The sequence below is a fragment of the Oncorhynchus kisutch genome, linkage group LG30 (genome assembly GCF_002021735.2).
Source record: "Oncorhynchus kisutch isolate 150728-3 linkage group LG30, Okis_V2, whole genome shotgun sequence".
Lineage (NCBI taxonomy): Eukaryota > Metazoa > Chordata > Actinopteri > Salmoniformes > Salmonidae > Oncorhynchus > Oncorhynchus kisutch.
Window position 1 is genome coordinate 5,337,094 of NC_034203.2, and position 12,339 is coordinate 5,349,432.

Sequence of the window (12,339 nt, forward strand, 5' to 3'; positions counted from 1 at the left end):
TATTGTAATTTGAACTATCGCGGGGTTAGGGTGAGGGTTAGACTCGTGTCATGTGATTATACATGGCTTATTGATACAACTGTTTCCTACTATAGGTAGTTGGCTGCCTAGTGATGACAACATTGTAACTCCAATCTGAATAGTTGGCAACGATGTTTCGTTTCCAAGTGCTACTGAATAACCTCAACTGATATGCACCAATTGCTCACGATACACAGCATTACTCTAGTCTATCAATCCATTTCAAATCTTTATACTATACATGATGCATATGTTGATCTTGCCTAGGGTAGCAGCAGAACTGCTAGGACTGGGCCTGACTAACACAATAATTTGCCTCTAATTTACTTGCGTTTGTGGCCAACCTTGACCTGCTCAAAGTGAGCTGCTCTTGTTGGGAAGTCAAAACTTTCGAACTCCTTGGAGCAGCTTGATGCACATCAGCCTCGTTACTTTGTCCTCAAGAAGGATGTGATCTTCCGGCCGTATTTACTGTTTTGGAGAAAGAATCACCTCTCACAGGCACACTAGAAACAAGGATAATGAACACGATTTTTGCCCATTTTGAGTCTGGGTACACTTACTCTAGCTGAAGTCCCGTATGTTTTGCGTGAAAGACACACACCACACTAATTTCCAAGCAGCTTGGGGGTTTATTACCCTATGAAGTGTATTTGCCTTTGAAGTTGGAGCACATCGACTGGTATTTCCATCAATGAATAAAAAGCATTATTTTGAGTAACACTACCTGACACCGTGTCATAACCATGTCATAACAGTTGACATAACTTGTCATAACCTGACATTGCCATAACACTGTCACGACCCATATATTTACACTTCTTGTGATAAATATTGCGTTATTTTATGGCTGGTTATGACACCTACATAAGAGTTTCGATATACACATTTATTCAAATGAGTTTTTCCCTACCAAGAAGTTTCCTTTTGTTTTAAAGTTTCTCATAAATTCATTCTTTAGTTGTTTTTTTTCTCCATCATATTTTAAATAACATGTAGATAAAACATTTTATGACACTATCGTGACTCATTATGACCATACTGTGTCACTTTACTTGGAATAAGAAAATACACTTTATGACACTAACAAAAAGCATTATTACCATCATCATGCCCTTATATCAATCAAAAAGAGGGTGTCTCGTCCTGCTCCTGAAATCTGCTCCTGCATTCAGCCCAGTCATCAGCAACAGAATATTGGGGTAGGTGTGTGCAATTACAATGATAATTTAACATGGTCAATTTAAAGAATAATTATATAACTAAAACATACAGTTGACATGTAGGCTATGGTGTAATGTAATGCCTTGCCTCGTGTGGTAGGTTTTGACACTTATTTAGGTGTCATAACAGCCATAAAATAACGCAATATATGTCACAACAGGTCTAAATATATCATGACAGTGTTATGATTATATTATAACAGGTTATAACAAGTTATGTCAGCTGTTATTACTGTGTCGTAATGTGTTATGACGTTGGGTGTCAAGTATTACTTTACTGGTATTTTGCAAATGTATGTTTATTGTCTTTTTATTTTATTTTTATCTGAACTTACCGTCTAACGGAAACCCTTGGCGGAGGATATTTTCTGGCTCCCCACATCACCGCGAATCTCAGTGTTTGAAAATCATTGTTTTTAAAATGGTTTAACTTTTGATGATGTCATTGGGTAGAACCTTTTAACTTTAGAAATTTGTTAGACAAAACTTGAAATACGCTCTTTTCAAATACTCTGAGTGTACAAAACATTAGGACCACCTTCCTAATATTGAGTTGCATACCCTTTTGCCCTCAGCAGAGCCTCAATTCATCGGGGTATGGACTCCACAAGGTTTCAAGCGTTCCACAGGGATGCTGGCCCACGTTGATACCGATGCTTCCCACAGTTGTGTCAAGTTGGCTGGATGTCCTTTGAGTGGTGGACCATTCCTGCTACACACAGGGAACTGTTGAGCATGAAAAACCTAGCAGCGTTGCAGTTCTTGACACACAAACTGGTGCGCCTGGCGCCTACTACCATATTTTGTCTTGCCCATTCACCCTCTGAATGGCACACATACACAGTCCAAGTCTCAAGGCTTAAAAATCCTTTAACCTGTCTCCTCCCCTTCATCTACACGGATCGAATTGGATTTAACAAGTGACATCAATAAGCTTAGTGACATCATAGCTTTCATCTGATCATTCTCTCAATAAGAGTTGCTCATAATGTTTTGTACACTCGGTGTATGTAGACACTGGTATTGTGCTGGAGATAATGAAAATTTGGTTGAAAAGCGGTGGAATTCCCCTTTTAAGTTGTTGGTGCAGTGTGCTACAGTCATCAATATTTTTGCAACTATCCTGCCCTGCAATATAATTGTAAGCAATCTCTTGTAATTAGGAGTAAGTTATTAACCATGAGTATTGATGGTAGTTGCAGCTACCATACCTCTTAAAACCTTTCTAGGGCAGGCGTTCCGCTAGTGGAACCCCTTGACAACATTCCGCTGAAAAGGCAGGGTGCGAAATTCAAAAATATTTTTTTGAAATATGTAACTTTCACACAATAAGAAGTCCAATACAGCAAATGAAAGAAACTTCTTGTTAATCTACCCATCGTGTCCAATTTAAAAAATGCTTTACAGCGAAAGCACAACATATGATTATGTTAGGTCATAGCCAAGTCAAAAAAACACAGCCATTTTTCCAGCCAAAGATAGGAGTCACAAAAAGCAGAAATATAGATAAAATGAATCACTAACCTTTGATGATCTTCATCACATGACACTCATAGGACATCATGTTACACAATACATGTACGTTTTGTTCGATAATGTGCATATTTATATCCAAAAATCTCAGTTTACATTGGCGCGTTACGTGCAGTAATGTTTTGCTTCCAAAACATCTGGTGATTTTGCAGAAATACTCAAAATAAACATTGATAAAAGATACAAGTGTTATTCACAGAATTAAAGATGGACTTCTCCTTAATGCAACCGCTGTGTCAGATTTCAAAAAAACTTTACGGAAAAAGCATAATCTGAGAACGGTGCTGAGAGCCCAATCCAGCCAGAGAAATATCTGCCATGTTAGAGTCAACAGAAGTTAGAAATAACACTATAAATATTCACTTACCTTTGATGATATTCATCAGAAGGCACTCCTAGGAATCCCAGTTCGACAATAAATTACTGATTTGTTCCATAAAGTCCATCATTAATGTCCAAATAGTCACTTGTTGTTAGCGTGTTCAGCCCAGTAATCCATCTTCATGAGGCGCGAGCTCTTCGTCCAGACAAACTCGAAAAGTTCCATTACAGGTCGTAGAAACAAGTCAAACGATGTATGGAATCAATCTTTAGGATGTTTTTAACATAAATCATCAATACGGTTCCAACCGGAGAATTTCATTGTCTGAAGTAAAGCACTGGAACGAGACCTAACTCTATCGGGAGAGCGCGTGTCACGAGCCTGAGACACTCTGCCAGACCCATGACTCATTCAGCTCCCATTCCCCCCTCCTTCATAGCAGAAGCCTGAAACAAGTTTCTAAAGGCGGTTGACATCTAGTGGAAGCCTTAGGAAGTGCAACTTGACCCCATAGACACTGTGTATTCGGTAGGCCAAGCTTTGAAAAACTACAAACCTCATATTTCCCACTTCCTGGTTGGATTTTTCTCAGGTTTTCGCCTGCCATATGAGTGCTGTTATACTCACAGACATCATTCAAACAGTTTTAGAAACTTGTTTTCTATCCAATACTAATACTACTATGCATATATTAGCATCTGGGACAGGCTAGAAGGCAGTTCACTCTGGGCACGCTATTCATCCAAAAGTAAAATGCTGCCCCCTATCCCAAAAAGGTTCAAATAAATAAACCCTAACAAATGTATTTTAATTTTAGTCCTAGCTGAAGTTTCTTCAGAGCGTATAGCCATTGTTTCCCAAACAGGTAAATCCCCTTTGCATAGACCAGTCTCCCTGCTTCAGGTTGAAGCCTGACTTTTTTGTTGTTCCCCTGTCCCTCAGGGTTTTGCGTTTGTGGAGTATGAGGTACCTGAGGCAGCCCAGCTATCCCTTGAGCAGATGAACTCCGTTATGCTGGGAGGGAGAAACATTAAGGTGAGCCCTGCTGTCAATTTTTAAAGAGTAACTTGATTTTTTTGCTCAATGCCATGACTACACTATTTTAACGCATCACACTTTAAGGTGGGACGACCGAGCAACATCGGACAGGCCCAGCCGATCATTGACCAGCTGGCAGAAGAGGCACGCGCCTTCAACCGAATCTACGTGGCGTCTGTGCACCCCGACCTCTCGGACGAGGACATCAAGAGTGTGTTTGAGGCGTTCGGCCGGATCAAGTCATGCACTCTAGCGAGAGACCCCACTACAGGGAAACACAAGAGCTACGGCTTTATTGGTGAGGAAAACATCTCCAGACTGCGACGTTAAATTGGTTGCAAACTAACCCCCTTGAAACAAATAAAATAATGCAGTTAAATCAACAAAGATATATATTTTTTTGGTTTAGTATTATTTCAGTGCGTTTGGAAAGAATTCAGGTCCTCTGATCTTTTCCACATTTTGTTACGTTACAGCTTTATTCTGAAGTGGATTAAATCGTTTTTTCCACTCATCAGTCTACATACAATTCCCCATAATGATAAAGCAAAAACAGGTTTTTAGAACATTTTTGTAAATGTATTTAAAAATATATATATAATAATAATAATTTGATAAAACATTTACATAAGTATTCAGACCCTTTCTTTACTCAGTACTTTGAAGTATCACTGGCAGCGATTACATCCTCAAGTCTTCTTGGGTATGACGCTACAAGCTTGGCACACCTGTATTTGGGGAGTTTCACCCATTCTTCTCTGCAGATCCTCTCAAGTTCTGTCAGGTTGGATGGGGAGCATTACTGCACAGCTATTTTCAGGTCTCTCCAGAGATGTTTGATCGGATTCAAGTCCGGGCTCTGGCAGGGCCACCCAAGGACATTGAGAGACTTATCCCGAAGCCACTCGTGCGTTGTCCTGGCTGTGTGCTTATGGTCGTTGTCCTGTTGGAAGGTTAACCTTTGCCCCAGTCTGAGGTTCTGAGCACCCTGGAGCAGGTTTTCATCAAGGACCTCTCAAATTAAATTAATCACATACACATGGTTAGCAGATCGTAATAGCGAAATGCTTGAGCTTCTAGTTCCGACAGTGCAATAATATCTAACAAGTAATCTAACAATTCCACAACAAATACATTATACCCACAAATGTATTGGGATGGTATAAGGATATATACATATAAATAGATGGATGAGCGATGGCCGAGCAGCATAGGCAAGATGCTATAAAATACACTATATACATTTGAGATGAGTAATGTAAGATATGTAGACATTATTAAAGTGGCATTATTTAAAGTGGCCAATGATTTGAGTCTATGTAGGCAGCAGCCTCTCTGTGTTAGTGATGGCTGTATGGCCTTGAGATAGAAGCTGTTTTTCAGGTTCTCGGTCCCAGCTTTGATGCACCTGTACTGACCTCGCATTCTGGATGATAGCGGGGTGAACAGGCAGTGGCTCGGGTGGTTGTTGTCCTTTATGATCTTTTTGGCATTCCTGTGACATCGGGTGCCTTTTGGAGTCTAGGAGTGTAGGTAGTTTGCACCCGGTGATGATGCGTTGTACAGACCGCACCACCCTCTGGAGATCTTTGCGGTTGATGGGCGGTGGCAGTTGCCGTACCAGGCGGTGATTGAGCCTGTCAGGATGCTCTCAATTGAGCGTCTGTAAAAGTTTGTGAAGGTTTTTGGTGACAGGCCAAATTTCTTCAGCCTCCTGAGGTTGAAGAGGCGCTGTTGCGCATTCTTCACGACTCTGTCTGTGTGAGTGGATCATTCCAGTTTGTCTGTGATGTGTACGCCAAGGAACTTAAAACTTTCCACCTTCTCCACTACTGTCCCGTCGATGTGGATAGGGGGGTGCTACCTTTGCTATTTCCTGATGTCCACAATCATCTCCTTTGTTTTGTTGACGTTGAGTGAGAGCTTGTTTTCCTGACACCACACTCCGAGGGCCCTCACCACCTCCCTGTCTCATCGATGTTGGTAATCAAGCCCACTACTGTTGTGTCGTCTGAAAACTTGATGATTGAGTTGGAGGCGTGCATGGCCACGTAGTCATGGGTGAACAGAGAGTACAGGAGGGGGCTGAGCAAACACCCTTGTGAGGACCCAGCGTTGAGGGTCAGTGAAGTGGAGGTGTTGTTTCCTACCTACACCACCTGGGGGTGTACGTAATACACCAGACGTCGGTGTACGTAATGTTGCTGGTTTTCTTTTTGCAGTGTGTAATTGCCTGTAGACCCTGCCACATACGTCTCGTGTCTGAGCCGTTGAATTGCGACTCTACTTTGTCCCTTTACAGGCATTTCACTTGTTTGATTGCCTTGCCGAGGGAATAACTACAGTGGTTTCTCCTTTAAAAAGTTGCAAGTTTACCCCGCAGGATTTAGAGGTACCCAGCGTCCCGGCTTCATTGCTCCAGACCACCACAAGGGGGAGTTAGAGCACTCATTATGCATTTGGGTCATAAGGTTTTTATATTGCCATCATATCGAGTGGTTCCGATGACGAATTTGACGCGGGCCACCCGTTCCTGGTGACTTCAGCAAAGATGGCTGACAAAACATTACGGGGGAAGCAGATGTAAGTAGTTATAATGAGTCAAGCAAAACATTCACAATTGAGAGGAATATGTTAGTTAATGTAGAGACAAACAATTGTGCATATTTTTTTGTCAAAAAGTTCATTTACGAAAATCGCTATTTGGCAACAAAAAAATTCTGCCATATCCAATACTAGGTGTATCAAACTCATTCATTATACACTTCAACAGTGTTTACCACTCCTGCTCCTGGGACATCAATGATTACACATTGTAACTATTTAAGTAAAGGCTGATTTTGTAATTCATATATACAGAATAAAAAACTGTACATCCTGCCAGCACACCCACAAGCGTGCTGAATGACGCGTGGAAGAGGGTGGGGAATGAGATGGGAGTAACAATCCAGGCTATTTGTCTTAGACCAGCGTAATAATATAATGAAACAAGCAGGGAGCAGGTTTCGAACCCTCAACTATCTAGCCCGAAGTCCAGTACGCTATCGACTGTGCCCAAATATATTAATTGGGATGGGTCTGATTGTGGTTATCAATTGGAATCTTTAACATGTGGAAAGGGGAAAAGTATTACTATTTGTTTTTCACATGAGTAGCAGGATGGGCTATTAGCTGAACAATAGACTAGTAAACCTTTTTACTAAATAATTGTCTAATAGCCGAACTAGGTCTGAACCCTCCCAACTTGAGCTACAGTGGGGCAAAAAAGTATTTAGTCAGCCACCAATTGTGCAAGTTCTCCCACTTAAAAATATGAGAGAGGCCTGTAATTTCCATCATAGGTACACTTCAACTATGACAGACAAAATGAGAAAAGAAAATCCAGAAAATCACATTGTAGGATTTTTAATAAATTTATTTGCAAATTATGGTGGAAAATAAGTATTTGGTCAATAACAAAAGTTTCTAAATACTTTGTTATATACCCTTTGTTGGCAATGACAGAGGTCAAACGTTTTCTGTAAGTCTTCATAAGGTTTTCACACACTGTTGCTGGTATTTTGGCCCATTCCTCCATGCAGATCTCCTCTAGAGCAGTGATGTTTTGGGGCTGTTGCTGGGCAACATGGACTTTCAACTCCCTCCAAAGATTTTCTATGGGGTTGAGATCTGGAGACTCTGGCTAGGCCACTCAAGGACCTTGAAATGCTTCTTACAAAGCCACTCCTTCGTTGCCCGGGCGGTGTGTTTGGGATCATTGTCATGCTGAAAGACCCAGCCACGTTTCATGTTCAATGTCCTTGCTGATGGAAGGAGGTTTTCACTCAAAATCTCACGATACATGGCCCCATTCATTCTTTCCTTTACACGGATCAGTCGTCCTGGTCCCTTTGCAGAAAAACAGCCCCAAAGCATGATGTTTCCACCCCCATGCTTCACAGTAGGTATGGTGTTCTTTGGATGAAACTCAGCATTCTTTGTCCTCCAAACACGACGAGTTGAGTTTTTACCAAAGAGTTATATTTTGGTTTCATCTGACCATATGACATTCTCCCAATCTTCTTCTGGATCATCCAAATGCTCTCTAGCAAACTTCAGACAGGCCTGGACATGTACTGGCTTAAGCAGGGGGACACGTCTGGCACTGCAGGATTTGAGTCCCTGGCGGCGTAGTGTGTTACTGATGGTAGGCTTTGTTACTTTGGTCCCTGCTCTCTGCAGGTCATTCACTAGGTCCCCCCGTGTGGTTCTGGGATTTTTGCTCACCGTTCTTGTGATCATTTTGACCCCACGGGGTGAATCGAGGGAGATTATCAGTGGTCTTGTATGTCTTCCATTTCCTAATAATTGCTCCCACAGTAAACCAAGCTGCTTACCTATTGCATATTCAGTCTTCCCAGCCTGGTGTAGGTCTTGGCCATAGTGGAGTTTGCATTGTGACTGTTTGAGGTTGTGGACAGGTGTCTTTTATACTGATAACAAGTTCAAACAGGTGCCATTAATACAGGTAATGAGTGGAGGACAGAGGAGCCTCTTAAAGAAGAAGTAAGTTACAGGTCTGTGAGAGCCAGAAATCTTGCTTGTTTGTAGGTGACCAAATACTTATTTTCCACCATCATTTGCAAATAAATTTATAAAAAATCCTACAATGTGATTTTCTGGATTTTTTTCAATTTTTTTTCTGTCTTATAGTTGAAGTGTACCTATGATGAAAATTACAGGCCTCATCTTTTTAAGTGGGAGAACTTGCACAATTGGTGGCTGACTAAATAACTAAAATAACACATCCTAGATCTGAATGAATGAAATATTCTTATTAAATACTTTTTTCTTTACATAGTTGAATGTGCTGACAACAAAATTACACAAAAATGATCAATGGAAATCAAATTTATCAACCCATGGAGGTCTGGATTTGGAGTCACACTCAAAATTAAAGTGGAAAACCACACTATAGGCTGATCCAACTTTGATGTAATGTCCTTAAAACAAGTCAAAATGAGGCTCAGTAGTGTGCCTGTATGACCTCCCTACAACGCCTGGGCATGCTCCTGATGAGGTGGCGGATGGTCTCCTGAGGGATCTCCTCCCAGACCTGGACTAAAGCATCCGCCAACTGCTGGACAGTCTGTGGTGGATGGAGCGAGACATGATGTCCCAGATGTGCTCAATTGGATTCAGGTCTGGGGAACGGGCAGTCAGTCCATAGCATCAATGCCTTCCTCTTGCAGGAACTGCTGACACACTCCAGCCACATGAGGTCTAGCATTGTCTTGCATTAGGAGGAACCCAGGGCCAACCGCACCAGCATATGGTCTCACAAGGGGTCTGAGGATCTCATCTCGGTACCTAATGGCAGTCAGGCTACCTCTGGCGAGCACATGGAGGGCTGTGCGGCCCCCCAAAGAAATGCCACCCCACACCATGACTGACCCACCGCCAAACCGGTCATGCTGGAGGATGTTGCAGGCAGCAGAACGTTCTCCACGGTGTCTCCAGACTGTCACGTCTGTCACGTGCTCAGTGTGAACCTGCTTTCATCTGTGAAGAGCACAGGGCGCCAGTGGCGAATTTGCCAATCTTGGTGTTCTCTGGCAAATGCCAAACCTCCTGCACGGTGTTGGGCTGTAAGCACAACCCCCACCTGTGGACGTCGGACCCTCATACCACCCTCATGGAGTCTGCTTCTGACCGTTTGAGCAGACACATGCACATTTGTGGCCTGCTGGATGTCATTTTGCAGGGCTCTGGCTGCGCTCCGCACTGCTCTTCCTTGCACAAAGGTGGAGGTAGCGGTCCTGCTGCTGGGTTGTTGCCCTCCTACGGCCTCCTCCACGTCTCCTGATGTACTGGCCTGTCTCCTCGTAGCGCCTCCATGCTCTGGACACTACGCTGACAGACACGGCAAACCTTCTTGCCACAGCTCGCATTGATGTGCCATCCTGGATGATCTGCACTACCTGAGCCACTTGTGTGGGTTGTAGACTCAGTCTCATGCTACCACTAGAGTGAAAGCACCGCCAGCATTCAAAAGTGACCAAAACATCAGCCAGGAAACATAGGAACTGAGAAGTGGTCTGTGGTCACCACCGGCAGAACCACTCCTTTATTGGGGGTGTCTTGCTAATTGCCTATAATTTCCACCTGTTGTCTATTCCATTTGCACAACAGCATGTGAAATGTATTGTCAATCAGTGTTGCTTCCTAAGTGGACAGTTTGATTTCAGAGAAGTGTGATTGACTTGGAGTTAAATTGTGTTGTTTATGTGTTCCCTTTTATTTTTTTGAGCAGTGTATATATATATATATATAATATATGTATATATGTATATATATGTGTATATATATATATATATATATATATGTGTATATATATATATATATATATATATATATATATATATATATATATATATATATATATATATATATATATATATATATTGTATGTGTAAATAAATAGCTCTGGAACTCCACTGCAGAGTCAACATATGTGGCGGGTTCGTCAGGTCTTCGGTTCACACTGACATTTCCATTACTCTTCTGACAACAGAACTTGACCAACTGCTCACCAAGGCACAGCATGGGCCGCCCGGACCGTTATGCTGTTCTGCTATTAGAAGGATGTGTAACCGAAGAGAGTGGGCACAGAATGCATAGCCTTCCAGCTGTGGCTGTCTATTGCAGCACCGTTTTGCGCTGCTCTGTGACAAGCATGGAGAAACAAAAATTTTCAAATATTTCATGATATTCTTAAGATATTTGTTGACTGAATATAAGCAAGTGATGTCTGCTAAATAATCAAGTTAGGTTTCTCCAGAAATAAATAATTTTAAATAACTTTATTTACAAATTAGTGAGAATGTCTCACACCATGTTCAAGAATAGCCTTTTTCTCGCTCACTCTACGTTAAATGAAAAATAAATCTCCAAAATACTGTTACTTTTTAAACAAAGCGATTTAATATTAATTAATTTAGAATTATATTAAAGCCCCTTAGATATTCTCACAGATCCTAGCGGAAAATGCTCCTTAGATATTAATTTAGAGGCCTCCAATCCTCAATGTAATTATTGGTGGAGAGCCACGTCATTGAAAAAAATATTTTCGATATACTGTAGGCCTACTATAGGCGAAATGAGTCTTACTAGTGTTGAGTAAAAATGGTGTAGGTCTTATTTATTTAAAGAGCATATAAAAGTTAGAAGCAAAAGCTTACAACTATTTTAGCACTGTTTCGTGCTACTCTTAGACAAGCATGGGGACTGGTCTTGATAAATCAGTGAGATTTTATTTTCACTTAATCTCCATTTGAGTATTGGTTAGACAAGAATTAGAAAATGAGGGTGCAGAAATGTTATGCTCTTAGTGTAACCTTTATTTAACTAGGCAAATCAGTTAAGAACAAATTCTAATTTACAAGGACAGCCTACTCCTTCCTCGTAAATAGCCCAGTACTGTACTGCCGACCGTCATTTTCCGTTCCAGCAAGTACCTTGTCAAAAGTTTGGACCCACGTACTCATTCCGGGATTTGTATATTTTATATATTATTTATTTTTTTAATATATTTTTTTACCTTTTATTTAACCAGGCAAGTCAGTTAAGAACACATTCTTATTTTCAATGACGGCCTGGGAACAGTGGGTTAACTGCCTGTTCAGGGGCAGAACGACAGATTTGTACCTTGTCAGCTCGGGGGTTTGAACTCGCAACCTTCCGGTTACTAGTCCAATGCTCTAACCACTAGGCTACGCTGCCGCCCAATATAATAAAATAATGTTAAAAAATCCACTTTCAAAATGCAAATGTTGATTTAGATATAGATCCATAACATACTATGGGAATAAATATCACTGATTTACAGAAATATTGGAACAACGTTTTTTAATGAAGGCAAACAATTTAGAATCTTCCAATCCTGTAGCCTACTCCCGACCGTCACGTTGTACAGCGCCATAGGGTTTCGTTTTTCATTTTTCTATGAATAGAAACACCATGATATTAATCAAATTAATGAAGCCAAATTTCTTAAAATCAAATCCCATATACTATGTTATTACAAAAAAGGTTTAAAATTCTCTGGTAATGGCAATACGGAATACTATCAAATGCTTCTCAAAAATGCCCTCTGGTGGTCAAACTAGCAATAACAGAAAAAAATGGCGTGCCACAGAATGCTGCAGCAGCCCGCAAGGTGTG

At 41.2% G+C, this 12,339-nt stretch overlaps 1 protein-coding gene across 1 annotated transcript in view; it reads left to right on the plus strand.

The window, feature by feature from the left end:
- Positions 1 to 12,339, plus strand: part of puf60a (poly-U binding splicing factor a) — an 86,249-nt gene that overhangs the window by 33,143 nt on the left and 40,767 nt on the right. The window contains exons 6-7 of the mRNA XM_020466649.2: positions 4,042 to 4,134; positions 4,222 to 4,435. Coding sequence (XP_020322238.1) covers positions 4,042 to 4,134; positions 4,222 to 4,435 — 307 coding nt within the window. The remainder of the gene's footprint in view (positions 1 to 4,041; positions 4,135 to 4,221; positions 4,436 to 12,339) is intronic.